Source organism: Trachemys scripta, chromosome 2, assembly GCF_013100865.1.
Source record: "Trachemys scripta elegans isolate TJP31775 chromosome 2, CAS_Tse_1.0, whole genome shotgun sequence".
Taxonomy (NCBI): domain Eukaryota; kingdom Metazoa; phylum Chordata; order Testudines; family Emydidae; genus Trachemys; species Trachemys scripta.
Window position 1 is genome coordinate 282,189,738 of NC_048299.1, and position 26,959 is coordinate 282,216,696.

Here is a 26,959-nt window from a genome sequence, read left to right on the forward strand (position 1 = left end):
GCTGAGGTACCAGGTACCACTTTGGGACTCAGGGAGGGACTCTTAAGAAAGAGTCCTCAAGGGATAGAAGAAAGAGACCTGTGGTTCATAGAGAGCCTACCTGGTAACCCCCTCATATGTCCTTTATCTCAAGACCCTTTCCTACACCGTCTGTGGCCTTACTGGATACTCTGGGATTTACAGCAATATTTCAGGAAGCCTGCTTCATCACATAGCTCCAGGCTAGATCACCATCCACAAAGAGACAGTTATCTCAGGCAAAGACAGTTGGGTACAGCCACAGATCTGTGAGGCAGGAGAAGGAGAGTGAGGAAGAACATCAGCTGCTAGAGAAAGAGCAACTGATCCCTGCTGCAATCTCCGCGTCATCCCCAAATGAGGCAGTGAATCCATCCACGTCTGCCTCAGTTGTTGAATTTCAAGATATTCCAGGACCTGATGAAGAGCATGGTGGAAACTTTGGATATATCCTTGGAAGTAGTCAAAGAAAAGCAGTACAAACTCTTGGCTATTCTATATCCTTCTGTACCAGGGAGGCTCACCAGGCACATTAATAAAGGTCTAGTGGAGCATGCAAAAACTGTGTCCCACACCTGCATCAGTCGTGGCCATGTCAAAAAGAACGGATAGAAGGTACCAGGTCCCTGCTAAGAGATTTGACTATTTTTATTCACATCCAGCACCCATTCACATCTTCAGCTGCTTTTTCAGTTCAGGAGAGTGATTCTGGCCTCTCTAATTCCCTAAGTTAGATCTTCAGGACTGATTTGCAGCTCTTCACCTCCAAAATGCCTGTTTCCATATGTCCCTCCTTCCAACCCACAGGAAATACCTCAGATTCCAGGCAGCAACAGCCCCCTACCAGTACAGGGTCCTGCCCTTTGGTCTTTCTACAGCACCAGGGGGATTAATCAAATGCTTGGTGGGTATAGCAGCTCCTCTAAGGAGACAAAAAATCCAGGTGTTTCCTTACTTCAATGACTGGCTGATTCTTGGAAGATCACCCCAACAGGTGACAAGTTCTATTCAAGTAATTCTAAAACCCAGTTATACTTTTGGCCTTTACTACATCCCCTGCCAATAGGCTCCACAGATTGACTCTGTGTTGTGTGAAGAAGTACTTCCTCATGTTAGTTTTAAACCAGCTGCCTATTAATTTCATTGGGTGACCCCGGCTCTTGTGTTATGTGAAGGGGTAAATAACATTTCCTTACTCACTTTCTCCACACTATTCATGATTGTATCGACCCCTATCATATCCTCTCCCCTTAGTAGTCTCTTTTCTAAGATGAAATGTCCCAGTCTTTTTAATCTCTTCTCATATGGAAGCTGTTTCATCCCTCCCCTCCCCCCCATCATTTTGTTGTCCTTCTCTATCCTTCGCCCAATTCCAATATATCTTTTTTGAGAGGGGATGACCAGAGCTGCACACAGTATTCAAGGTGTTGATGTACCATGGATTTATATAGTGGCATGATGATATTTTCTCTTATCTATCCCTTTCCTAATGGTGCCGAACATTCTTTTCATTTTTTTGACTGTCACTGCACATTTAGCAGATTTTTTTCAGGGAACTATCCATGATGACTCCAAGATCTCTTTCTTGAGTGGTAACAGCTAATTTAAACCCCATCATTTTGTATGTATAGTACAGATTGTTTTACAATGTGCATTACTGTACATTTATCAACATTTAATGTCATCTGCCATTTTCTTGCCCAGTCACCCAGCTTTGTGAGATCTTTTTGTAACTCTTTTACTCCTGAGGGAATTCTGCACCTAAAAATTATGCGCACAATATTTTAAAATTCTGCACATTGTATTTGTCAATAAGTAAATGTGGCTCCAGCATGGCAGTGGGGAGCACAGGCCACTGGCTGCATTGGGGTGGGAGATCACCCTGAAGCCCCCACCTCCCCTGGTACAGGGACTCGGCAGTGAGACTGCACCTGATTCTGACACAGTGCAAGGGCTGAGCCTGACCCAGAAACACCCCAGGGCCCTGCCCCTCTGCACCAGGTGTGGGTGGCCAGGCTCAGCCCAGCAGGATCCAAGGGTGGAGGGGCTTGGTGTGGGGTGAGAGGTTTCTGTGTGGGGCAGTCGGGGTGCAGGCGGCTCAGTGGGAGATCTGGATGCACAGGGGCTCGTTGGGAGGTTCCAGGTGCAAGGCCCAGTGGGAGGGTCTGGGTGCTGGGGGAGTGGGGCTTGATGGGGTGGGAGTCCAGGTGCAGCTGGTTGGGGATCAGCAGGGTAGGGCTTGTGAGGGTGAGGGTTTGATGGGCCTGCTTAACCAGGGAGCTCCAGCTGCTGCCGAGGGATGCCGCGTACCGGGCTTTCCCCTGCGATTCCCCTTTTCTTCTCCATCCCTTTCCTCCTTCTCCTCCTCTTCTCCACCCCTGTCCCCACATTCCCCACTCCTGTCCTATTTCACCCCCCTTCCTTCATTTCCTCCAGCCCCCTTAGCCCGATCGCGGGCACTCACTCTTGAACAGAAAATAGGACGGCTCCCAGCGCACAGAAGGGGAGCACAACTGGCACTAGTGCCCCATTGTTTGTCATTTATTGACCTAACTAAAGCTTTTGATTCCATCAGTCGTGAAGCATTATGGAAAGTGCTGTCTAGGTTCAGTTGTCCATTGTCTATGTCACAGTGTAAGTGTGTGGGACTCACCCCTGCGGCGCCTCCTGCTGGTGTCTTGGGAATTAGCTCGTTTCCAGCCTTGGAGCGCCTCTACAGGCCAGTGTCTCACTACCGCTAGGCCCCCACATCCCTCCCTGGACTCCGGTGCCCTGTTACCTGGGGTGCTGCCCCCTGGCAGTAACCCCTCACTCTCGGGGTCTCCCCTCCCTGAGGAACCTCCACCCCCCTATCCCCACCTCGCCTCAGTTGTAGGCTACTGCCAGTCACCAACTAGCCCCTGCTCCCTGGGGCAGACTGCAGTATAAGCCACTCATCATAGGCAAGGTTGGGTCTGGACCTGCTGCCTGTGCCTAGCCTTGGGCTGTCCCCTGCAACCCCAGTATCTCTTTGGGCTTCTACTAGGCCGCAGCCTTGGGGGGTTTCAGGCCAGAGCGACCCAGCTCCTTTGGCCTTCCCCCAGCCCTGTCCCACGCCACGTACCTTCTCTAGCTCCCTGCAGCCAGGCCTGTCTCCCTCTACAGCTAGAGGAGACTGTGGCTGCTCCTGGCTTTTATATAGGGCCAGTTGAGACCTGATTGGGGCATGGCCCAGCTGCGGCTGCTTTTCCAATCAACCTAGTAGCTGCTTCCCCCTGCAACAGCCCTCTCCCAGTGCTGTCTTTATACCCCTCAGGGCAGGAGCGGGTGACCACCCCGCTACACACAATTAGTAATTCTGCAGTTTCGTGTCTGAATTCCTTCAGAACTCCTGGGTGAATCCCATCTGGTCATAGTGACTTACTACTGTTGATTTTATCAATTGTTCCCAAACCACCTCTGTTTATACCTCTAGCTGGAACACTTCCTCAGATTTGTCGCCTAAAAAGAATAGATACTACGCTTGACCAGAGCTCAAAGAGATATGGGAAACTCCCTCACATCCTCTGCAGTGAAGACTGATGCAGAGAATTCATTTAGCTTCTCTGCAACTGTCTTGTCTTCCTTCAGTGCTCCTTTAGCACCTGGATCGTCCAGTGTCTCCATTGAGTGTTTGGCAGGCTTTCTGTGTCTGATGTTCTTAAAAAAATTGCTGTTAGTTTTTGTGGGTTTTGTTAGTGGCTCTTCAAATTCTTTTTTGGCCTGCCTAAGTATACTTTTACACACGACTTGCCAGATTTTGTGTTCCATTCTATCTCTCAGTAGGATTTGCCTTCCTGTTTTAAAAGCTGTCTTTTTGTCTCTAACCACCTCTTTTATTTTGTTGTTTAGCCATGATGGCATTTTTTTTGCTGCTCTTACTGATTTTTTTCATTTGGAGTATACATATAGTTTGAGCCTCTATTATGGTGTTTTAAAAAGTTTCCGTGCCGCATGTAGATATTTCACTCTTGTTGCTGTTCCTTTTAGTTTAACTAGTCTCCTCATTTTTGTGTAGTTCCCCTTTTTGAAGTTAAATTGCTACTGTGATGGGTTTCTTTGGTATTTTCCTCCTAAAATCATGTTAAATTTAAATACATTATGGTCACTTTTATCCAGCGGATCAGCTATATTCATCTCTGGGACCAGATCCTGTGTGCCAGTTAAGACTAAACTGAGAATTATCTTTTCCCTTGTGGGTTCCAGGACTAGCTGCTCCAAGAAGTAGTCATTAATGGTGTCTAGACATTTGATCTCTGCATCTCATCCTTAGGCGACATGTTCTAAGTGACTATGTGGGTTGTTGAAGTCCCCCATTATTATTGGGTTATTTTCCACCCACAGAGTCGAGACTATGCAGATCTGTGCTTCCATGTCACATAAGACTTGAGTTTTTATTTTATTGAAGCAACGCTGCACCCTACATGTCTTTCTAACTAAGGTCTGGTCTGCACTAGGAAATTAGGTTGGCATAACTAAGGGTATGTTTACACTGCCCATGTTACAGCGTGGCCACGGCAGCGCAGTGATGTGGGCACTGTAGTCACACTTTATCACCAGGGGAGAGCTCTCCTGGCCATAAAAAATAACCATCCCGAACGACTAAAGTTTTAGTGCTGAAAGAGGCTGAGTCTACACTGCCAAAGTATCTCATGGCTGTGAAAAATCCACACCTCTGAATGACGCAGTTAAACCACTCTAACCTCTAGTGTAGACTACACTAGATCAATAGAGACTCCCATCAACCTAGCTACCGCCTCTCGGGGAGGTGGATTAGCTACACTGACAGGAGAAACCCTCCCATTGGCATACGTACTGTCTTCACTCAAGTGCTACAGTGGTGCATCTGCACTGCTACAGCATTGTAAGTGTAGGCAAGCCCTAAGTTAGATACTATAACATGCTATTTGGGTATTAGATAGGAAATATAGGCCACTCCAGTTAAATTAGGCGGAGGGCAGTCAGCTTTCTCCATTCTTTTGTGGTTTTCCTTCATGATATTGAGATTGACTCTGGGACTCCAAAGTTCTACAGTTACTCCGTGTTCTGCAGGGGTGACCCTCTGCTGTTTCCCCTTCCGGCCAGTTTCTGGATTGACATTTCTGTGCATGGCATCCTGATTGGTGCTGGTTTTTTTGTTCTCCCATCTGAAACCATGATGGTTCTGCCTCTACCAGATTGCCTGCAGCTTGCACATCTTTTTTTCTTGGGGCTGCCTGTCTTCACATCTCCTAATATGATAATCAAGGCTTTTGTCAAGTGTGTGAACAGCTTGCTTGAATATGTTAATTTCATCTTTCACAGGTTTGATTTCAAGGATACTTGCCTTTAGTTCCCTTATTCATCTGAATGAATGAAATAAGGGAACTCGAGATTTTTTTCCAAACTACTATGATGACAGCTTCCATTATCTGTCTCAGTTGTTCCCCTCTGCAATCCCACTTTCATTTTGATAAACCAAACTTCATAGGCTTAGCCTGTCATTTTGTAGGCAGTTGCCAATCTATCTTGTTCTTTTAAAGTACTTTGTAAAACGGGTCTATTTTCTAGGATGGGGGTGACAGATTTTCACAGGGGCTTGGCTTTTGATTTCCTTCATACTCTCCTGAAATGGTTTCAAGTAACTTTAATTTTTGTGCACAGTGTTTCTGAATTGTCCCTAGTTGTCTCAGGATATGTCTACACAGCAAAGAAAAACCCATGGCTGGCCTGTGCCAGCCTGCTTGGTCTTGTGGGGTTGTTTTATTGCTGTGCAGACATCTGGGCTTGAGCTAGAGCCTGGTCTTTAGGACCCTGCAGGGTGCGAGGATCCCAGAGCCCGACCTCCAGCCCAAGCCGGGAAGTCTACATAGCGGTGAAACAGCCCTGCAGCCCAAGCCCTGAGTCGGCTGGCATGGGTCAGCCACGGGTTTTTCTTTGCTGTGTAGACATACCCGCAGTTGGCTTCTCTTTTGCTGTGGCACTGCGGTGTAAAATATCTTTTAGATTCAGTAGTGTAGACCAGCATTTCTCAAACTGGGATCCGCGGACCCCTGGGGGTACCCAGGGGTACTTCAGGAGGTCCGTGGGTCCCACTGAGAAACTCCTCCCCCTCCCCCCCAGGACGCCAGGGAACATGCTTCCTATCTGTCCTGGGTCCGCTCCGCTCCCGGAAGCAGCCAGCACGTCCCTGCAACCCCTGATGGGGGAGGGGGTCTCCACGCACTGCCTCTGTCCCAAGCGCCGACTCTGCAGCTCCCATTGGCCGGGAACTGCGGCCAATGGGAGTCGCGGTGGTAGTGCCTGCGGGCAGGGGCAGTGCGTGGAGAGCCCCTGCCACCGCCTATGAGCTGCTGCCAGAGGGATGTGCTGGTTGCTTTCGGAAGCTGTCTGAGGTAAACGCCACACCCCTTCCAGACCCCTGCCCCAGCTCAGAGCCCGCACCCCAATGCCCTCCCTGAGCCTGCACCCCACCCTGTCCTGCACCCAAATTCCCTGCCAGAGCCCGCACCCCATCCTGTACCTTAACCCTGCCCCAGCCTGGTGAAAATGAGGGAGGGAGGGGGGATAGTGAGCAACAGAGGGAGGAGGGATGGAGTGGGCGGGGCCTCGGGGAAGGGGACAGGACAAGGCTGAGCGGTGGGGGTGGTGGGAGTCCTCAAAAATTTTTAAAACAAAACGGGGGTACTTGGGTTGCTAAAGTTTGAGAACGGCTGATGTAGACAGTCCCTGATCTGCTAACTCTTCATGCTTTTCACTATTTATGTGGTTTGTTATGTTTGATTAAAGCAAAATGGCTTTTTACTGCCATCTCTCCCAGAAATGTCCAGAGAATCACTTATGTCTCTTAAATGCTCGTCCTTAAGCTGATATGAGTCTCCCATCTCCATAATGAAGGTCCTTTAACTCTCTGCCAGCTATAGTGTTTGCAAACTATTCTTCTCCACTTATATTCCCCAAAGTTTTTGGAAATGAGGCACTGAAGATACTCAGATATGCCCCTTGGTCACTCAGTTCTGTCCTCCATTGTCTGTTACCAGAGAAGACTTCCTTACAAAATCCCTCTTCTGTTTGCGTTACCTTCTGGCAGCATTTTCTGCAATGACTGTTCTAGCAGCTTCTATGTAGGTTTGTCTCTTGGAGAGGTTAGATCAGTGGTCCCCAACCTTTTTTGTCTGGCGCCACGGAGGACCGACAAGCGTTGCCGCCGAAATGCCGTCAATAGGCGTCGCCGCCGAAAATTGGCAGCATTTCGGCAGTGATGCCTCTGGATGCTGCTGCTTCTCGGCAGCATTTCGGCGGATGCTCGTCCGCCGGCCAGTATGCGGGCGCACTTAGACACCCCGGCGGGCGCCATGGTGCTGCGGGCACCGCATTGGGGACCCCTGGGTTAGATCCTTGCACTTCAGCCTCTCCTGCCTGGATTGCCAAATTGGCATCCCCAGACCAGGGATGGCTTAAAACACGAGCATTTTATTAAATTTAGAATTAACAGAATAAAAAGCCCAAACACTTCCATAGTTCTTGCACAAGGCCCACTGTGGCTTAGTCTTTCTGGAGCATACCATGTTCTGCTGCAACTATGCTCTGTTCCCCAGAGCTGTGATCCCTTTTGACCTCTTCATCACAGCCCCAGTCGTTAAAGGGACAAGCTGCAGAAAAATGTAACCCTGGCATTCCCTTATGAGTTACCCAAGTTCACAGCAATACTAGTAAAAGCTGATTGGACTGATGACAGCAATGAAACTTACTTGGGCATGATACCGTCGTACCTCAGAAAATTACAGCTAGTACAGAACGAAGGAGTGGTCCTTCTCCATAGCATGGGCTACACAAGTATATTTGGATCAGAAAGGTTGCTGAGTGTCAGGAAAGGCACCCGTAGTAAAGAGCCTCATTCCAACGCTGGTGAAAGAGCCACTTTTGACTAATGTGGTGACGATGCTGTTGTCAATCAAAACAGTAACACAGCGTTATGAAAATTGCAGAAAACGTTTAAACTTTCCACCATAATTCATCCAGTCTACACAAAGATCTATGTAACTCCTCTAAGTATTGTAGTTCCCTGGAAGAAGAAGGCTGAATGAAGGAAATGTCAGATACTAGCACATTTTTAGTCAAACAGCCCTTGTAAAATAGTGATCGCAAACCTCAAATTATTGACCAAGTGAAGGGAAGCCTTACAGTCAAAACTCTGCTTTTTTCTGTCTATACATACAGAACGCAATAACTTCTGAAAACTGCAGCTGACCAACTGCAAAATGTTGGGGAATGTTTTAGGTATCTCGGTGGGCACAGTTCTGTTTGTTTTGATGAAAAATGGAAATGCTGGATTTCCACAAACATCAGGCCCAGAAGCTTTGGCATCCTTTGCTGCTGCCTACACATTGCACAGGCAGCATCTTACTCAAGGATTGTGCACTTCATTGCTTATGTAGGCTGAGCTGTAATCCCCCAGCCAGGTGCTATTTGCACTTGAAAAGTTGGATAACAAACAGCTCTGCCTAAATGAGGAACCAGATGTGTGACCCTCTAGTATTTCCCCCCCACAAACTGCTGTAGAAAAATCAAGCAGTGCATAAACTACAAGCCATTTAAAAATTAGACTAACCCAAAAAGCAGAATTTTTGTCAACCATTTTCACCCCAGTCAAAATGAAAATTCAGTTACTACACAGTCACCATAATATTGCTGTGCTACATTAGGGCCACAGGTAGAATTTGTTGTGCAAAATTGGGGTCATTTGATCACTGGGTTCCCAATATATTGCACGTGTGCCAACACCACAAGCAATGAGCTTTTAATTTTCAAAATGCTCTAAAATCCATATATTTAGCAAGATTATATTAAATATTGATATTCCACAGCAAGGGGCGGAGCTGGGGAAGGTTCAGGAAAGGGGAAAGCCCATGGAGATGAATGGATCTGTTTGCAGTGAGTCAGTACATAGAGGGAAATTGGTTAGTGATGAAAATGTTCTAAATTCAGCCTAAGCAAGTACTCCAAAGTCAAATCCACCAGAGTCAGGATGGGTGGCAGCCCCTAGTCTAGGTTGAGAAGTTGTGACCATTGTTTAGTCAAATGTGTCTTCAAACGGTTCAGATGTTAAACCTCCTGTCACAGGTCAGGGAAACTGCACCCGTATTTCCCCTCAGTGGTTCAGCAGTGGCATCCACTCTCAGGCTTCAGGTCCCCAGCTGTTACCTTTTTGAGTGGAGATCTGTGTCTCTCTCCCTTTTGAGCGTGGTATTTCCAGGCTGTCCAGTTCCTGCCTTCACTATGTTATTCCCAACAAAGACAGTCTGCCCGTTTTCTCTCCAGGGACGATAACCAGTGTAATTGCTACAGTTATAACATACCACACAGCACTTCCTATGTGAGCCTACTTTATTCTTATGGTAAAAAAGCATTACAGAAAAAATGTGTTCAGAATAATAAAGGAACCTGCCTACTTGCATGGTAGTAAGTTTACCAGAGTCCACCCCACCCTAACATGGATTCTGACAGGAACAGTTCTTTCAGACCTTCCACCCAAGGGGTGATTCCTTGTGGTTACAAGTTCTTCATAGCTTCAGCTCAGAACAAGCACACAGTCTTATGGGGCCTCAGTAGGCCAACCCTTTGGTAAGGGATTGGGGCCCTCTGTGGACTAGAAATCCTGTTGGTTTGCTGGATCAGGAAGAAGACCGTGAGCCAGTTTAAAACCAGGTTATTTATCCAAAAATCCTTCCTTTGTCTGTCAGTCCCTGGAAATCCAGTTTGAACTAGTATATGTGTACCTGGGGGGGAAAAGGAGGAGTATATTCAAATGTTGATAATGGAGGAAGTACATTAGCATCCCCCTCACTACTAGAAAAGTTGCCACATACTAACTGCAATTTTAATACAATGTACCCCACAGTTATTAACTTTAATTCAATATTTACTTAATTCAGTAAAGCTCATTTTAGTTCCATAATCTTTGTTCGGGATATTGCAGGATATTGTCAGCCTGTCACAAGTCCAGTATGGAGGAGTTCTGTAATGTGAAAGCTGTAGCAGCAAGATAAAGTTTAGACAGTGGGTTCAAGATGTACCAATGGGTACAGCAAAGGCTGCAGACAACCGTCTATTGATCCATTAACATTTCTGTTTCAGGGTCTTGCTTTCCGTTTCCTTGGTTACAGCAAAGTGCACTTGGGAGGAGCGGTCCTGAGGGACAACCCAGGGCTGTGTGAAATGCGTCAGATTCCTCAGTGCTGGTGGCATGCAGTAGAAGTATGATTACCTCCTGTACAGAGACTCACAGTTACTTGCTGCAGAGTAACAACTGACTGTTTTCTGTTTGCTGCTGTAGAAGGGAGAGATTGGGGGGTGGGACATAATTATCTGCCTCTTTCTATTCTCTTTGTCAGTTGGTGCATCTTTGATGTCTCTTGTTTCAGTGCGTGCAGACCTTTGCTGGTGGTTATGGAATGCTCTCAGAGACTGTCATGTTTGCTGCAGTTAATTAGGAGGACTCTTCAAAAATGTTTACGGCAATTATTTTTTATAACCTTGGTTTCTTATTCAACTTCGAAGGGCCAACACACATTCTCCTCTGAGAAGGCTTCTTAGTTGTTTAAGCAGAGTTCTCAGGAAGATGCTGCTTTCTCTCTTTGAGTTTAATTGATACATCCTGCTATTCTAAAAGTGACTTTTCTGGTTACAAATGATTTATGCTTTAAGCTAGGAAATACTCTAGTGAAAGGTTGCTTGGGATGTGTTGCTTTCTGGTGCTGCTGGCTTATCATGGAGAGAGTTCATCTGTTTAGTTTCTTACTCTGAAGGATGCAGAGAGCAGAGGCCTGCAAAAGTTAAGGTGGTTCCTTTTTGACTGTGAAAGAATTAAAAAGGTGCCTTTGTAGAGCTTCTGGTGTAGAATTAATCCTGTGTGGCATGTTTCCTTCTGAACATTCAAATATATGGTATAGAGTTTTCTGTCTGCAAGCATAAATTCCCATCTTTGACAATGTTGTCCCAGTTTCATAAGAACGGCCATACTGAATCAGACCAATCTAGTACAGTATCCTGTCTGACAGTAGCCAATACCAAATGCTTCAGAGGTAATGAACTGAACAGTGCAATTTTGAGAGATTCATCCTTTGTTGTCCAGTCCCATTTCTGGCAATTGGAGGTGTAGGGCAGGGGTGGGCAAACTACGGCCCACGAGCTGTTTTCAGCTGGCCTGCGAGCCGTACCATGCGGCTCGCTCCCGCTCTGGATGGGGTGCTGGGCCAGGAGCCACATCCCGTGGTTCGGCCCCATTCCGTCCGGGGCGCTGGGTCAGGGGCCGCATCACGCAGCTCCCAGAAGCTGCAGCATGGCCCCGCTCCAGCTCCTACGTGCGCCAATGGGAGCTGCAGGAGCGGTGCCTGTGGATGGGGCAGCGTGCAGTTTTTCCTTTATACAGCTTGGGCTTTTGATCTAGTCCCCATGTAACAGTTGATCAGCAGAGAATGACTTGCTCCTCAAGGCAGGAAGGGCTGAGTTTTTACATAACCAGAAGTGGGGATTTGCATTCATCTCCCCCTAGATCTTCCCCCAGATCTCTCATATGAGCAAGGATTTTTAATGAATCGGTAAACTCAGGGGTTGTACCGTATGACTGGAGAATTGCTAACATAGTTCCTATTTTTAAGAAAGGGGAAAAGGAGTGATCCGGGTAACTACAGGCCTGTTAGTTTGACATCTGTAGTATGCAAGGTCTTGGGAAAAATTTTGAAGGAGAAAGTAGTTAAGGACATTGAGGTCAATGGTAATTGGGACAAAATACAACATGGTTTTACAAAAGGTAGATCGTGCCAAACCAACCTGATCTCCTTCTTTGAGAAGGTAACAGATTTTTTTAGACAAAGGAAACACAGTGGATCTAATTTACCTCGATTTCAGTAAGGTATTTGTTACGGTTCCACATGGGGAATTATTAGTTAAATCGGAAAAGATGGGGATCAATATGAAAATTGAAAGGTGGATAAGGAACTGGTTAAAGGGGAGGAGACTACAACGGGTCATACTGAAAGGTGAACTGTCAGGCTGGCGGGAGGTTACTAGTGGAGTTCCTCAGGGATCGGTTTTGGGACCAATCTTATTTAAACTTTTTATTACTGACCTTGGCACAAAAAGTGGGAGTGTGCTAATAAAGTTTGCGGATGACACAAAGCTGGGAGGTATTGCCAATACATAGAAGGACCGGGATATCATACTGGAAGAGCTGGATGACCTTGTAAACTGGAATAATAGTAATAGGATGAAATTTAATAGTGAAAAGTGCAATGTCATGTATTTTTAGGGATTGATAACAAAAATTTTTGTTGTAAGCTGGGGACGCATCAGTTGGAAGTAACAGAGGAGGAGAAGGACCTCGGAGTATTGGTTGATCATAGGATGACTATGAGCCGCCAATGTGATATGGCCATGAAAAAAGCTAATGCGGTCTTGGAATGCATCAGGCGAGGTATTTCCAGTAGAGATAAGGAGGTGTTAATACAGTTATGCAAGGCACTGGTGAGACCTCATCTGGAATACTGTGTGCAGTTCTGGTCTCTCATGTTTAAGAAGGATGAATTCAAACTGGAACAGGTACAGAGAAGGGCTACTAGGATTATCCGAGGAATGGAAAACCTGTCTTATAAAAGGAGACTCAAAGAGCTTGGCTTGTTTAGCCTAAACAAAAGAAGGCTGAGGGAGATACGATTGCTCTCTATAAATATATCTGAGGGATAAATACCAGGGAGGGAGAGGAATTATGTAAGCTGAGTACTATGTGGACACAAGAACAAATGGATATAAACTGGCCATCAGGAAGTTTAGACTTGAAATTAGACAAAGGTTTCTAACCATCAGAGGAGTGACATTCTGGAATAGATTTCCAAGGGGAGCAGTGGGGGAAAAGACGTATCTGGCTTCAAGACTAAGCTTGATAAGTTTATGGAGGGGATGGTATGATGGGATAGCCTCATTTTGGCAATTAATTGATCTTTGGCTATTAGCGGTAAATATGCCCAATGGCCTGTGATGAGATGTTAAATGGGGTGGGATCTGAGTTACTACAGAGAATTCTTTCCTGGGTGTCTGGCTGGTGAGTCTCGCCCACATGCTCAGGGTTTAGCTGATTGCCATATTTGGGGTCGGGAAGGAATTTTCCTCCAGGGCAGATTGGCAGAGGCCCTGGGTTTTTTTCACCTTCCTCTGCAGCATGGGGCATGGGTCACTTGCTGGAGGATTCTCTGCACCTTGAAGTCTTTAAACCATGATTCGAGGATTTCAATAGCTCAGATATAGGTTAGGAGTTTATTACAGGAGTGGGTGAGTGAGATTCTGTGGCCTGCATTGTGCAGGAGGTCAGACTAGACGATCATAATGATCCCTTCTGATCTTAATGTCTGAGTCACATCTCCCTCTTTGAGAGGTTACATACAGTCCCAGCCCACAATAATACATAAACCATTCTTTTAATACAATGGACCACAAAGATATTTAATCTTAATTCGATAAGGTCTCCCAAAGATATTTCAGGAAATTACCCCATCTGTCACAAAGCCCTGAGTCACTGCCATTGTATCCATTCCCTTGGGTATGTTTGTCACAGTTGGTACCGTACTGCCAGCAGCCTCCAAACCTGAAGTGTTTCTTGAATTCTTCTGTCAGGGTCAGAGTGGAAGAGGTAGTTGCTGTCTGTTCTTTTCACTCCCGCCCCAGTTTGCCTTCTGCAAGCTTGATTCTTGAAGCACTCCCAGCTAATACTTGTGTGGTCTCCCTGAACCCCGTTCTGTGCATAGTGGCACAGGGTGTTAACCAGGGAGCAGTTAGGACAATAGCCAGGGCCTTCCTGCCAGTGGGAGATGCAATGTATGGGTGGGGTTGTAGTCTTCCATTGTGCGATGCAATTCAGCTAATCATCCCGTACAGTATTGACATTCGCCCTTTTCAGTTTGTTGGTAGCTGTCTAGATTGGAGGTTCTGTCTACAAAAAGCTTTCATATTATCATACTCTTCAGGATGATCCCATTTTGAGTGGCAGCAAATATAAAATACCAATATTGAGCAGTGTCTGGTAAGAACCTGTGGTATATAGAGGTCAACAGAAGCCCAGGTAAAGCATGTGGAGGCCGCTGAATCCCCTCTCCCAAACCAACAAGATCACTAGCAGGTTCCTCTGGGCAGCCTTGTCTGCGTACCATAATAGGAATAATTAACCCATTAGTGACACAGGACAGGGAATTCTGTGGAAAGCAAAGGGTCTGAAACATCAAGAGGCAATGGAAAATCCAAGTCTGTTGGGGATGGGATGGAATTTAATGTGTGTAATATATACCATAGAGGTGATAGTGCACCCTGTTGTGATGGCATCTAGAACAGCATGTGCCGTTTAGGAAACTACAAAAGATATAAAAATTTCCTGGTTCCTTTTGTTTTGTGGTCACACAATGGAATTAATAGGCAGCCGGTTTAAAAGAAATGTAAGGAATACTGCTTCACACAACACACGCTCAACTGTGCAACTTGTTGCCAGGGGATGTTGTGAAAGTGGAAAGTTATAACTGGGTTAAAAAAAGAATTAGGTAAGTTCATGGAGGACAGGTCCATCAGTGGCTATTAACCAAAGTGGTCAGGGAAGTAGCCCCCTGCCCTGGCGTTCCTAAATCTCTGACTGCCAGAAGCTGGGCCTGGACAACGTTGGACGGATCACTTGATAAGTTGCCCTGTTCTGTTCATTCCCTCTGAAGCATCTCGCACCGGCCACTGTTGGACGACAGGATACTGGGCTAGCTGGACCAGTGCTCTGAGCCAGTATGGCCATTTTTTATGTTCTCAATATGACTTTGGGGATGGGGAGCAGGGGTGCGAGCCTTGGAGATGACAGTGAGAGTTCAGAAAAGGAATCGTTCCCCCTCTCAAAAATAAGTTAGGATTAGAGGCATGAGAAAAATTGTAGGCTGCGTATCTGGAATGCTTAGCAGAGTGCCTGGCTGATGGGAGACTCTTCAAGGGAGGTGGCTCGGCTCTTTGAGAAAAAGGTTACATGTTAGTAGGTCTGAGCCCTGCAGGGGGCTTTTCTGACTTTGTGATTTCTGAACCTGAATGCTCTGGACTGCTGGAGCGGAGCTGGCTGTGTGTGTCTGTGAAAGGAAACTGGCCATTTTAACACCGGCAGACTTCATGGTGGTTTTTCTGTTCCAGGGCACTGAGTCCATAAAGTTGGAAAATGGACAAAGCACAGCAGCTAAGCTGGGGCTTCCTCCTCTCACCCCGGAACAGCAGGAAGCTCTTCAGAAGGTGAGTGGCCCTCGTGTGGCCTTTCTTTAGCTCTTCCTGATTGCTAGTGTCAGACTTGCTGCCACAGAGGGGAGAACACCAGGTGGGGAACCCGCCTGCCAGGAATACATAGGGGATACTGACTGCGCTGTCCCTGCACCTGAGCTCTTAGAATCATGCCCAAGAAATGTTTTTTCTTAGTTGTGAGTTCCTAGTAGCTGCGTGGGAACATTATGGGATATATTTGTTTAAAAAAACAACCTTGCTGAGATCAAAATAGATAACAGCTTGATCTTAAACTTGTTAAGAGGTTTCTCTGATCCCAATGATGATGAGATGCTGCTGCCCCAAAGTCCCTGTCAGGTGCAGCCTGGACTCAACAATTAATAGATTCCAGAAATGCTCCAGCTGAATCCTCTGCAGGATTCATGCTAGAACACACTGCAAAATCTCTCTACCTTTCCTGTGCTCTCTGGCAACTAATTACTTACCCCTTTGTAATAAGGGGACCTTTAATATACTGCAAAGATTATTTCATCCCTTTGGAGCCAAGCTATTTTAATTGTAGAACAAGTCCATCCCAACTCTGATCTCTGGTTCTGGATTCTGTGTGTGCAGCTGGTGAGGACATTACTGCTGACTTCTGGCTTCCGCTCCTAGTGGGAACGGGTGATGTCTGAAGTGCTGAGAGGAGAGCAGAGCAGAGTTGGGAATGGAGGGGAAGGTGGGAGCTGTGGGCTAGGTGTCTCCCAGATTCTGGTGAGGCAGGTATGCCATTGTTCTCTGTAGGCTTGGTGTGAATGTTCCCATAATGCTGAAGCTGCTTGTGTGTCTGTGTTTGGCTCGCAGTGTGAAACGGCTTCGTTTCCTCTGGCTACTCCATAGCTGACAGATGTAAATCCCATTGTCCGTTTCCAGGTTTCCGAAGCACCCGCCTCAAATCCACGGTTTAGAGCCTGCCGTTCCCCGGCACCTCCCAAACACGTACAGCAATGGAAAGCAGGTGCCTTTGAGTGGGGTTGGCTGAATCTGTCCGTCCTGTCACCTGGGCATGGCACATCCATGGGTATTAGTGACCCCTTGATTAGGAGCCTCCATCTCAGCATCATTGGATGTGCAAGGCTCAGTGTTTTCCAGAGTGGTAGAAGGCTGGGTAAAGGAAAAAGAGTTCAGCCTTGTAGCCACAGGTCAGGGACTGATGGAGGGAGCTGGAGTATATAGAAGGACCCACAGCTCCTGCTTATCAAGATAGTGTAGGCCTACTCTGACAAGGAAGGGAAGGGATTTGCTCAGTGCAGAGTCTGGGCATGGGGAATAGGAGCTGCCTCGCTCTTTGTAGAACCTTTTGTCCAGATGTTCTCTGAGTGGAAAGGACTTGAAGGAGACTATCTGTCCTGCCCTCAACTCCGCAGGTAAGGTGCAGTGATGGGAGCTGAGGGGCAGAGGGAGGAAGAGGGAAATGCTGAGTGTGTAGTGCATGATGCTTTCCTAACATTGCGCCTGCTGCAGACTGAGTCCACCCAGTCCTTGCTCAAGCATTGTGCTGTATTTCAGGGTGAACAACTCCAAGATGCTGACCAAGATCATAGTAAGCTGTCGGCCCTTGACTAATGAAAAATGCCTTAGTGCTTGGGGCCGGAGCACTGGAAAGCACCAGTGGCAGCCAGTTGTGGGGTTCTGGGGAATGTTGTATGAAGTTAAATGTCCTTCCCTGGCGCCTTGTGGAGTCCTGTGCCCTGTGATTATGGAGACTGTATTTCCTTCCAGGCAAAGAAGTATGCGATGGAGCAGAGTATCAAGAGTGTGCTGGTGAAGCAAACCATCGCCCACCAGCAACAGCAACTCACTAACCTGCAGGTGAGAGATCCCTTTGGGCTCATCCCCTTGCCTTTACTCTCCCCACAAGGTGGAGCCTTTTATGCACTTAGAACCAGAGCACAGCCCTGAGGTCTGCCTGGAGCCAGGTACTTGCACTTCTGTTTCCGCAGTGAAATCGAAGTATGTTGTCTTCGGCCCTGTCAAGGAAATCCCTCTCCTGTCCTCATACATACGCTCACCCTCCCTGCCCCCCAAGAAAGCAAACTGCCCTGGGAAGAGAAGCTAATGCTTCCTCTTCTGTTGGCTGGCTAGATAATTTTTTCAGTTGCCTGAAAATCAAAGCATCTGCGCTGAGTTCCACTGTCAACCTGAAGCTAAGGTGGTGTCTGGGGTTACTGGGAGCAGTATCCTTTCACCATCCTTTCCCCCATGAAGAAATGGTGCCTGTCTCTCTGGCTTTGCTGGCAGTGTCACCGCTACCATGGACTCTGTGGATTTTTCTCAGAACTCCAGCTGGTTATTCCTGCTAATGCAGGATTGTCCAAGTCCTAGGAGACCTCTCTGCTGCTGTTTAAACCCCCCTTCCTTCTGAGAGTCCTTATATACAGCTCGCTGCCTCCTGCTTGAGGTTAAGGAGCCTAGAATAATGATTTGGGGGGTTGTGTATGTTTAAAAAATGTTGAAGTGGGGATGTGCCAGCCGCATTAGGCAGCTCTGGCTTTTCAGGGCTGTGTATGTTTCTGGGCGGCTGCTCTAGATGAGGGGCTCCTTGTAATTGCTGGGGGTGAATCAACGACAGTGGTTACAGAGGTTACTATTGCCTTGAGTCCCCCTGGGAGAAGACCCTGCTTCCTGAGGCAGTGGCAGCAGCACACCCCTACCCAGAGTTGGTGGGACTGGCATCTGCAGGGTCCCAGCGCTGGACAGTCCTTGGGACCGGGCAGTGAGGGGCAAGGAAGGAGAGGCCTCTCCCACAGGTTCCCTGTGCCGTCGCTCTCTGCTTGAGTTTTTACGAACAGCCGTAGTATGCTCAGCTCCAACAGACTGAACTCTGTCTTTACTGTCTTTCAGATGGCAGCAGTGACAATGGGCTTTGGAGATCCTCTCTCACCTTTACAATCGGTCAATAGACATATTCACTTCTTCTTGGGCACTTTGTCTTAGTCAGGGCCTAGAGTGGGGAAGTATTTAGTGGTAATACAATGCTCTTCACTAAACCCAGCACAACCCTCCCACATACCCACCTGCTATGGACAAGCACAACAAACTGAGACAAAGTGTAAACTCCCCAAAGGAAGACCTTGGGCTGGGTACAGTCTGCTGTGACACTGGCACCCTGGGCCCTGGAGTCAATTGCAAAGAGAGCTTTAGATTTCAAGCAGTTCTGAACACCTGTGAAATTGTGGGAGCCACCTTTCTAGGGATGCTACAGTTCTGAGGTCCTGACCTAAAAGTAACTGCCAAGGTAACTCACAAATGGGCAATTTGTTAAGAAACCAGCACACAGAACAGAGACTGGTAGCTATGGTGCTGGGGAGCACTGGGGCATTACAGGCTTTCAGAGCATATCCTAGACCAAATGTGAGACTTCTGTTGCTATGTGCATACTTGTAGGCTAGGGGAATTTGGCACGTATGTCAAGTAAAGCAATGAGGGCTGGAGCAAAAAGAACAATAGAGTTATTCAAAGAAAAGCAGTGCAGTCCCATAGTGCTGGAAGTTTCTAATCTACCCCCACAGAGAGTCTGGTTTACCTGGGATCATCTGTCCCCACCCTTCTAGACACATGGGGCACTGGCATACGTGGGCTATAAACCCCCCTCTCCTCATGCAAAGGTCACTTTAAATGTTTCCTCTTCTAGCTGAAATGTAATCTCTTTGGTTGGTGTAAAATGCAACCTGGAGGCCAGTGCTGCAAGGGGAAGAAGCATTAAAACTAGACATGCCTGGCTTCCCTTCTGTAACGCTGCCACGGTAGGTAGCTTGTCAGCTGGGGAGCCAAAATAGCATTGGTGGGGGGAGGTAAGCTTGGAGTGGGACAGGAAGCGCCATCTCTGCCTGAAGGCAGCACGGCCAGTTCCTGACCCATGTTGCCCAAGCACCCTCTTTATCAATTAATTTAGATACTATTGATCTCCCATATCACTAATTCTTCTAAACTGTATTTTGCAGCCACATCATGCACAGTTGGGTAACAGAGATGAAAACATGTAATAATGATAGAGGATGTCTTTGTTAACAGGGCCCTCAAGATTAATCATGGGCTTAGTATTGTGTAAATCATGTTTAAAAAAAAAAAAAAAAGCCTCGCTCTGCCAGGAGCCAGCACCTGCTGTTGGAGGGACAGAAAGGCTAGAAGTCAAGGCTTTGCCCTGGATCAGCCATCACGGGGTGTTGTGAACTCGATGTCATTAAGATCCCTGTTTCCCCGCCAAATGCTTTATCTCAATGCCTGTTGGGAGTGTGGAGCGCAAGTATACCTTAAGAACAGGACAGTCTCCACTGGCAGGACCCACAAGGCCCACATGTGAGGGAAGTGCAGCCTGAGACTCCTGTTACAACGTCTTATTGACCATAGTCAAAGCTCCCTGTCCAGCAGCCCTCTACCTGCTGGAGTGTTACCGAGCAAGGTTTCACCTTGTCACTTCACCAAGACAAGCAGTTTCCTTGCATAACTGCATCAAAAGTGCAGATGAAAACAGTGGTGCTTTGCATGTCGCCTCCCTCATTTTGAAAAGGTGCATGTTAACTTGTCCTTAATAATAATCCTCCGTAGCTCCTAACTAACAGCACTGTCTATACGTACAAACACTGACTGCCCACCTGGAGGTTGGGGAGGAATCCTTAGCCTCTGTTTACAGATGGGGAAGCGGAAAGATCACGTGCCCAACCCACAGCTACAGAGGGGCAGGACCAGGATTCACATGCACATTCTTGGCACCTGGTCCTGCGCTAAATTCACAAGAATATGCTGCCTTTTCCCTTAACTCACTGCACTGCAGGTTCCTACTACTACTCCACAGGTGCCTGTTACCATCCTAGTCCAGCTCTACCCTAGCTTGGTGGCCCAGATCAGTAACGTAAAGGAGTGTAAATGGTTCCTCAGAACTTCACTCCTGCTGCTGCTGGAGTCTCCTGCGTGTGCAGCAGGTTTAGAATGTGGATTTCCCACGGTGAGGCTTGCTGCCATTGGGAGAGGGCCAGTACTATCAGTCTTGTCTCTGTGGCAGGTATCATTGGAGGAGAAGAGAATGCCCCCTTTGTGTACACATCTTTAAAGGTGTGGAAAATCCCTATGCCTGGGGCATGGGCCTCAGGCTGGCTAGAGTAGTAAGAAGAGGACTAAAGTAATAGCAAAAGGGGAGACTAGAATGAGGGAAGATCTGAGCACTCAGCACAAAATCAAGATGTTGAGAACAAAATTAATCAATGGAACCAAAGAACATGAAGAGAAGAAATTATCTAATTGCCTATACACCAATGCTAGGAGCCTGGGTAACAAACAAGAAGAACTGGAATTGCTCATTTATGAGCATAAACTTGGTCTAGTTAGTATTACTGAAACCTGGTGGGTTGGTTCACCCAACTGGAGTGTTACGATCAATGGGAAGGGGGAGGGGCATTCTATGTCCGAAATGGCATTAGCTGTTTGCGAGTCGCTGATAACTCGGAAGAAGACAGATAAAGCACAAGCGGGGTACTAGTTGGTGTCTGCTACAGACCACCAAAGCCCACTAGGGAATAGGATGACCGCTTCCTTATGCACCTAATTACAATGTGTACAAATAAAAGCTGTGTGATCATGGGGGACTTCAGTTTGAGTGACATGTGGTGGAGGTCTTGTGCTGCCAGTATAGAACCATCCTTAGAATTTCTAAGCATTCTAGATGACCATTCCCTAACTCAGTACACATTGCAGCCTACACGGGATGCTGTACGAGACCTTGTTCTAACTGAGAGAGAGGAACGGATCACAGAACAAAAAATGAATGGTAGCTTAAGCACAGGTGATCATGGCTTGATCACATTTATAATGTGCAAGCAGAATAAAGTCCAGACCATAATATAGATGATTGGTGCATTTAATAGGGCCAATTTCACAAAGCTGAAAACAGTTATGAGCCAGATCAGTTGGGAGGAAGAATTGAATCAGAAAAATGTGAATGATGATTAGGAATCATTTAAGAACATCTTACTAGAGCCCCAAAATGCCACTGTCCCACAATCAAGGAAGAAGGCCAATTTTAGAGGGGAAGTGAAGGTAGCTGTAAAAAGTAAATATATAAAAACGCAAACTGGCATCCTCTGTACACAAGGGACCACCACAACGCCATCTGCTGGTGGGGTCACAGCCCACAGTCAGGAACCTCTGCAGGAAATAATAGATTAAAATGGGGTTGTGCCTGCATACAGTTTGGGAACCCCTGATGCAACCAGTGGAAGGAAGGGGAAGCTGATAGTAATGAATGTTGGCTTCTCCAGGGTGGGAGGATAGGGAGACTGCACTAGAGATATTCTTGCCTAGCTGCCCTACGGTGTGACTGTGCCTCACTTTTCACCTGGCTCACAGGCTTTTGGAGCTATCCTAAAATCTCATTTAAAAGCATAAAACACAGCCCCAGTGTAGAGGCAAAACAAAACCTTTGTTTCCTTTGTTTGATGAGTCCAGGTTCAAGTTAATCTAATATAACTGCAAGCGCAGGAGTGTGGTGTGAGAACCTGGTTCGATGATAGTGCTTCCTCCCCTGAAGTGCTAGGAATCAATCCCGAATGAGGCTGTATTTTCAGCTGCAAACAGTTACCTCCTGGTCATGGTGACCGGCTCAAATGCATTTGGCATCTATTGTGTGCAGTTGTCTCGTCAGACACAGTCCGTGCCTGCTCTGTCCATTACTGTGTTGCAGGAGAGACCCCCTGGCCACCCCTTCGTTACCATTGAGTTGTGGCATCCCTAGACAGGACACAGAACAACTCTGAGCTCATTGTGCTCACCCTTATGCCAGAGCTCTCCACCTGCGTTAGGCCTTCATGTAATGGCCTTATAGCAAAGCCCTTCTTGGGGGGGTCAGTGTTCACAGAGCTCCCTACTTGGGTGTGGAGTACTGTAGAATTGGGTTGGGGAGGAAGGCACTAAGATTAGTGCTGCTTTTGCCCTCTTTGTAGGGCCCTCACCACTTTGCATTCATTCCAGCTGTTCCAGGCAGAATAAGAATGTAGCCCTGTACAAGTCTCCAGTGTGCTATAATAAATACACTATTGCTGATCATAGGGAGCTTCCTTTCTGCCTTGGTCCCAATGCATGCTGATAAGATCACAGATTTGGCCAGTGTGTCCTAGCAGGCAGCACCTTCCTAGGTGAAGTTCTTAGAACGGCCATGTGGCTTGGAGGAAGCTGGTTTTAGGGATACCATCTGGGGAACGACCAGGTTCCTCTTGCAATCAGACTTTCAGACAGGTTCAGGAAAAGAGTACCGAGGCTTTCTCTGCACTGAGACAGACCATGGCTGAGTCTGTGGGGCTGTACCACTGTAGGTGCCAATACCAATGGAAGATACTAACTGTGAGCACCACAGACTTCCCCAAGAGAAGGGTTTTGTTTAATCGCTGGATTTTTGTTTGTTTTTATTGAGCTGTGCAGTGCAGCTGGTGCCCAGTGTCAGTTCCTTTAATGTCAAGGGAGGGAGAGGGGAGGAGGTGGAGGCCAGTGCCAAACCCTTTGCTGCCCAGGGAGTGGGAAGGAGGTGGTTCCCAGTACTAGATCCCTTGATGCCCAGGGCAGGGGAAAATGAGAGCACGTGGTGCCCAATACTGGATCTTTTGCTGCGCCATGCAGGACAGGAGGGATTGCTGTTAGTGCCTGATGTTGGATCCCTTGCTGCCTGGATTTCCCCTGCCTGGAGGGGAACCTGTTTTAGAATGAAGGTATTTCCCCCTGCTGCAGGCATTGCCAGAGATGTGATCTTGTCAGGGTGGGTTGGAGTTAGGGCTGCTGAGGTGGCAGAGCATATCAGAGACTTGACTGTGCCCCTGGGAGTGAGCCTTACTGCCCATGCACTCCCCACCAGTCCATGCACTGAGCAGACAAATACTTCTTTACCACTAAGAGTGTGCCAGGCTGTGCTGCAGCCAGTGAGGAGCTGCTTGCTGTTGGGTCACAGCTCCTGGGGAGGGTGGGACGGGAGAGAGCTGTCCTGGTATCTGTGACTACCCCCTAAGCTAACCAGCCAGTTCTTCTTTCCAAAACAGATGGCAGCTCAGAGGCAGCGGGCGCTGGCCATCATGTGTCGTGTGTACGTGGGCTCCATATACTACGAACTGGGAGAGGACACCATCCGCCAGGCCTTTGCCCCATTTGGACCTATCAAAAGCATTGACATGTCCTGGGACTCTGTTACAATGAAACACAAGGTTGGTTAACAGCCCCTAGGAGTGGTTTCCTTTTTTCTAAGGTCACCCTGCATGCATCCGGGGAAGGAGGAGCCTTTACCCTCCTAGTCTGCAGTATACAGCAAGCTGTCTTAGTAGGTGGTTCTCCAAGTGCTGGTCCCTGTTGTATTCCACGGAGGGTTCTGGGCAGGCGCCCGGAGTCGGAGCTTTTAGGATTGAATGTAATAGCCTCCTGCGCTGCCACCAGAAGCCATAGCAGTGACCTAGCAGCTGCATGTGGGACCATTGTAGGGATGTGGGGCATGGAGCTTGGGGAATGCTGAGCAGTTAGCCTGGCTTGTGTGCATGCACTGGTCTTTCTCTCTTGCTAAAAGGCCTGATTTATGTATAAGCAGCTCAGGAAGCGAGTGGCTGCAAGTCTGTTCAGGCGCTTTCATGCTTCAGCTTGTTGCTCTCTGCCTGAGCATGCTGTGGGAACGGCTTTGAGGATGGGATTCTCTGGCTGAACAGTTGGGATCTGGCACAGTGTGATACAGACAGGCTGCATTAGTTGGCAGAGTGGGGAATGCGAGCACTAGGGGGTGCAGCAAGAAGAGATTGGTACAATTTAATAGGGTTTCTCCTCTATCCTAGGGCTTTGCTTTTGTGGAATACGAGGTGCCTGAAGCTGCTCAGTTGGCCTTGGAGCAGATGAACTCAGTCATGCTGGGTGGGAGAAACATAAAGGTGAGTGACAGCAGGTTGTGTCACGTGGGAGGCGAGTCTGGCTCATGCTGCTGCTTGTGTTACAGGGATGGGGCTTTTCCGATGGTCAGAGGAGCCTGAAGAAGAAAATCTGTGTTCGTAGGAGATCTGTTCCTCAGTGGTCCTCTTTTCAATGCACCACCTGAGGCCACTCACTGAGAACTGGCTGGTTCTTGGCACCTGCCTCTGACCCTTGGGAAGAGCCCATAAAGTGTTAATCTACACTAGGAGGAGGGAGGGGTGTTGGACTCTGGTCTGTTCCTCCCCATGCACAGAATGGGAGCCCTTTGTGGCCTAGATATGGAGTCTGGTGGGCAGCAGCCAGGTCCTGAGGAGAGGGCAGGTGAGTGACTGCTGACCCTGGTTGTGCCTTTTGGGCTCTGCAGAAAGGGGGCTTGTTTGTATGTGTTTTAGGAGGGAAATGAGGCTCTGGGATAACCTAGTCCTCTGCGTGAAGGTGGGGAGGGGTTAGTACAAACTGAAAGGAACAAGGGACTTGAGCTATGTATTCCCAGGCATCAAGTAAGAGATTCCCTGACAGGTGTGGGAGACTTTGTGGGGCGTCCGTTTGTGGTGTCTCTGAAAACCCAGTGTCCTTACGTCTGTCACCAAAATCATTTCCTGTTAGGTCCCTCTTCAGGCAGTTGCAGCGCCTGATCAGTTACAGGCTTTTGGGAGCTCCAGAGAATGGTATGGAGGCATTGTGCCCTGCCTGTAGCATTGACAGCTAGTCAATTGTAGCATTGGAAGCTAGTCACTAGTAAGGGAGGGAAGCTACACGTCTGAAATATGCTTGCTCAGTAACAAGTGCAACAAAAAACATCCTGTATCCGGGCTGTCTCAGTAACCCTGATATCCCATGGTGGCCTGCGGAGTCACCGGAGACTACAACCCAGACATAATTAATTGCGACTCTGTGGTGCTAATTGCCGTGCCATGGAAAGTATTATGTGGGGTTCAACTGCTCTTCCTTAGCATTTACAGTCCTTGTGTCTAGGGTGGGTCACAATGCTGCCTCCTGGAGAACTCAAAGAGGTGTTTGTGTTTGCTTTGCTCTCCACAGGTTGGTAGGCCTAGTAATATTGGACAGGCACAGCCAATCATAGACCAGCTAGCTGAGGAGGCACGGGCTTTCAACCGCATCTACGTGGCATCTGTTCACCAGGACCTCTCAGATGACGACATTAAGAGTGTGTTTGAGGCCTTTGGGAAGATTAAGTCCTGCACGCTCGCCAGGGACCCTACAACAGGGAAACACAAAGGCTATGGCTTCATTGGTAAATTGGCTGCTCTGATCCCTGTCATGGAGTGGGGTGGGAATATCATTGGATTTGGATCTATCATTGGATGTCTGCTCCCTCCAGTGGCAATAAGCTTCTGCTTTCAGTTATGGGTTAGAGTGGTAGTGAGAGCAGCCCATGGCCTGATGTCAGAGGGCTGCCTGGCGCTCAGTTGGAAACTGGATTCTGTGTTCTTGTTCAGCTAGCTCCTACGGTGTGACGAGAACCATCTCCCTTTACACTGAATGTTTGAGAAGATCCTGGATAATCAGAGGGATTGGGTGTGTGATCTAAGAAGTGTGGGAGTGATTGGTAGGGACACTGATGGCTGCCGCTCTAGACCATTGTGTTCTTAGAAGTACAAACCTAAGTTGTGCAGGGAAAGGGGTCTAAGTTTAGGAGGCAGGCAATGGGGCATTTTCCCTGGGAGCCTGAAATATCCATCTTTAAGGAGCACTCTGTCAGGATTCCAATTATCATTGCAGAGTATGAGAAGGCACAGTCATCACAAGATGCTGTCTCATCTATGAACCTCTTTGACCTGGGTGGCCAATATCTCCGGGTTGGCAAAGCTGTCACTCCCCCAATGCCTCTCCTAACACCTGCAACGCCTGGAGGATTACCCCCTGCAGCAGCTGTGGCTGCAGCAGCTGCCACAGCAAAGATAACAGCTCAGGTAAGAAACGGAGCAGCAGGACTTGAAACGAGGTGGGTGAGTGCGTGCGTGAGTTAGAGTCCAGCAGTCCTGTTGAACACGGGGATACAGATTGCCCAGTGCACTGAGTCAGCAGCACTGACGGGAGCTCCTGACTAGGTGGCCTTTGTTGTACCCTACAGAGTAGTTCTCCCGGCCTCATGTGGAGACTAGCCTGGGAGTAGCTGCTGTGCTACACCCTCCAGGCTTGGCCTGCCAAGGTGTAGAAACAGGCCTGATTTACACCACAGTGTCACGGACTCACAGATCGGGCCCACTCTTGGCCCCGTGCGGTCCGTGCCGGGGGGTGCCCCTTTCAGTGCGACAGCCCTTCTCGGGGGTCCACTCTCTCTCAGGGTCAGGCCCCTCCACCTCCTGGAGCCGCACCTCTCTGAGCCTTAGCACGTCTGTCTCTGCCGTGGGCCCCCTCAGGGAGTCCCCTCGCTCTGGACCCCCCCGGGGCCTCCATCCCCGAAGGGGTTGATGCAACCCTGTTCTCTAGACTGCAGTGACTCTCAGCCAGCATAAAACAGGAGGATTTGTTGAGAGTTGAACACAGCACAGGAAACTCTCTGACCCTCAGGCCTGGCCTCCCTCAACCTAGCACATCCCAGTCTCCCTGCATCCAGGTGGGCTCTGCCTGCTCCCCCTCTCCAGCCCAGAGCCCCCCTGCTTCCCAGCTGGGCATCTGAGATCCCCGGCCCCACGCCCCGCCTCTGTCCATTGTCTTCTCTCCAAGTAAACAG

General features: G+C 48.1%; 1 protein-coding gene across 1 annotated transcript in view; it reads left to right on the forward strand.

Moving 5' to 3' along the window:
* Positions 1 to 610: 610 nt before the first annotated feature.
* PUF60 (poly(U) binding splicing factor 60) overlaps positions 611 to 26,959 on the forward strand; it is a 32,088-nt gene continuing 5,739 nt past the window's right edge. Inside the window, exons 1-9 of the mRNA XM_034759609.1 lie at positions 611 to 633; positions 826 to 922; positions 15,217 to 15,312; positions 17,059 to 17,148; positions 18,181 to 18,231; positions 23,355 to 23,516; positions 24,129 to 24,221; positions 25,303 to 25,516; positions 26,005 to 26,195. Of these exons, the coding sequence (XP_034615500.1) occupies positions 611 to 633; positions 826 to 922; positions 15,217 to 15,312; positions 17,059 to 17,148; positions 18,181 to 18,231; positions 23,355 to 23,516; positions 24,129 to 24,221; positions 25,303 to 25,516; positions 26,005 to 26,195 (1,017 nt within the window). The remainder of the gene's footprint in view (positions 634 to 825; positions 923 to 15,216; positions 15,313 to 17,058; positions 17,149 to 18,180; positions 18,232 to 23,354; positions 23,517 to 24,128; positions 24,222 to 25,302; positions 25,517 to 26,004; positions 26,196 to 26,959) is intronic.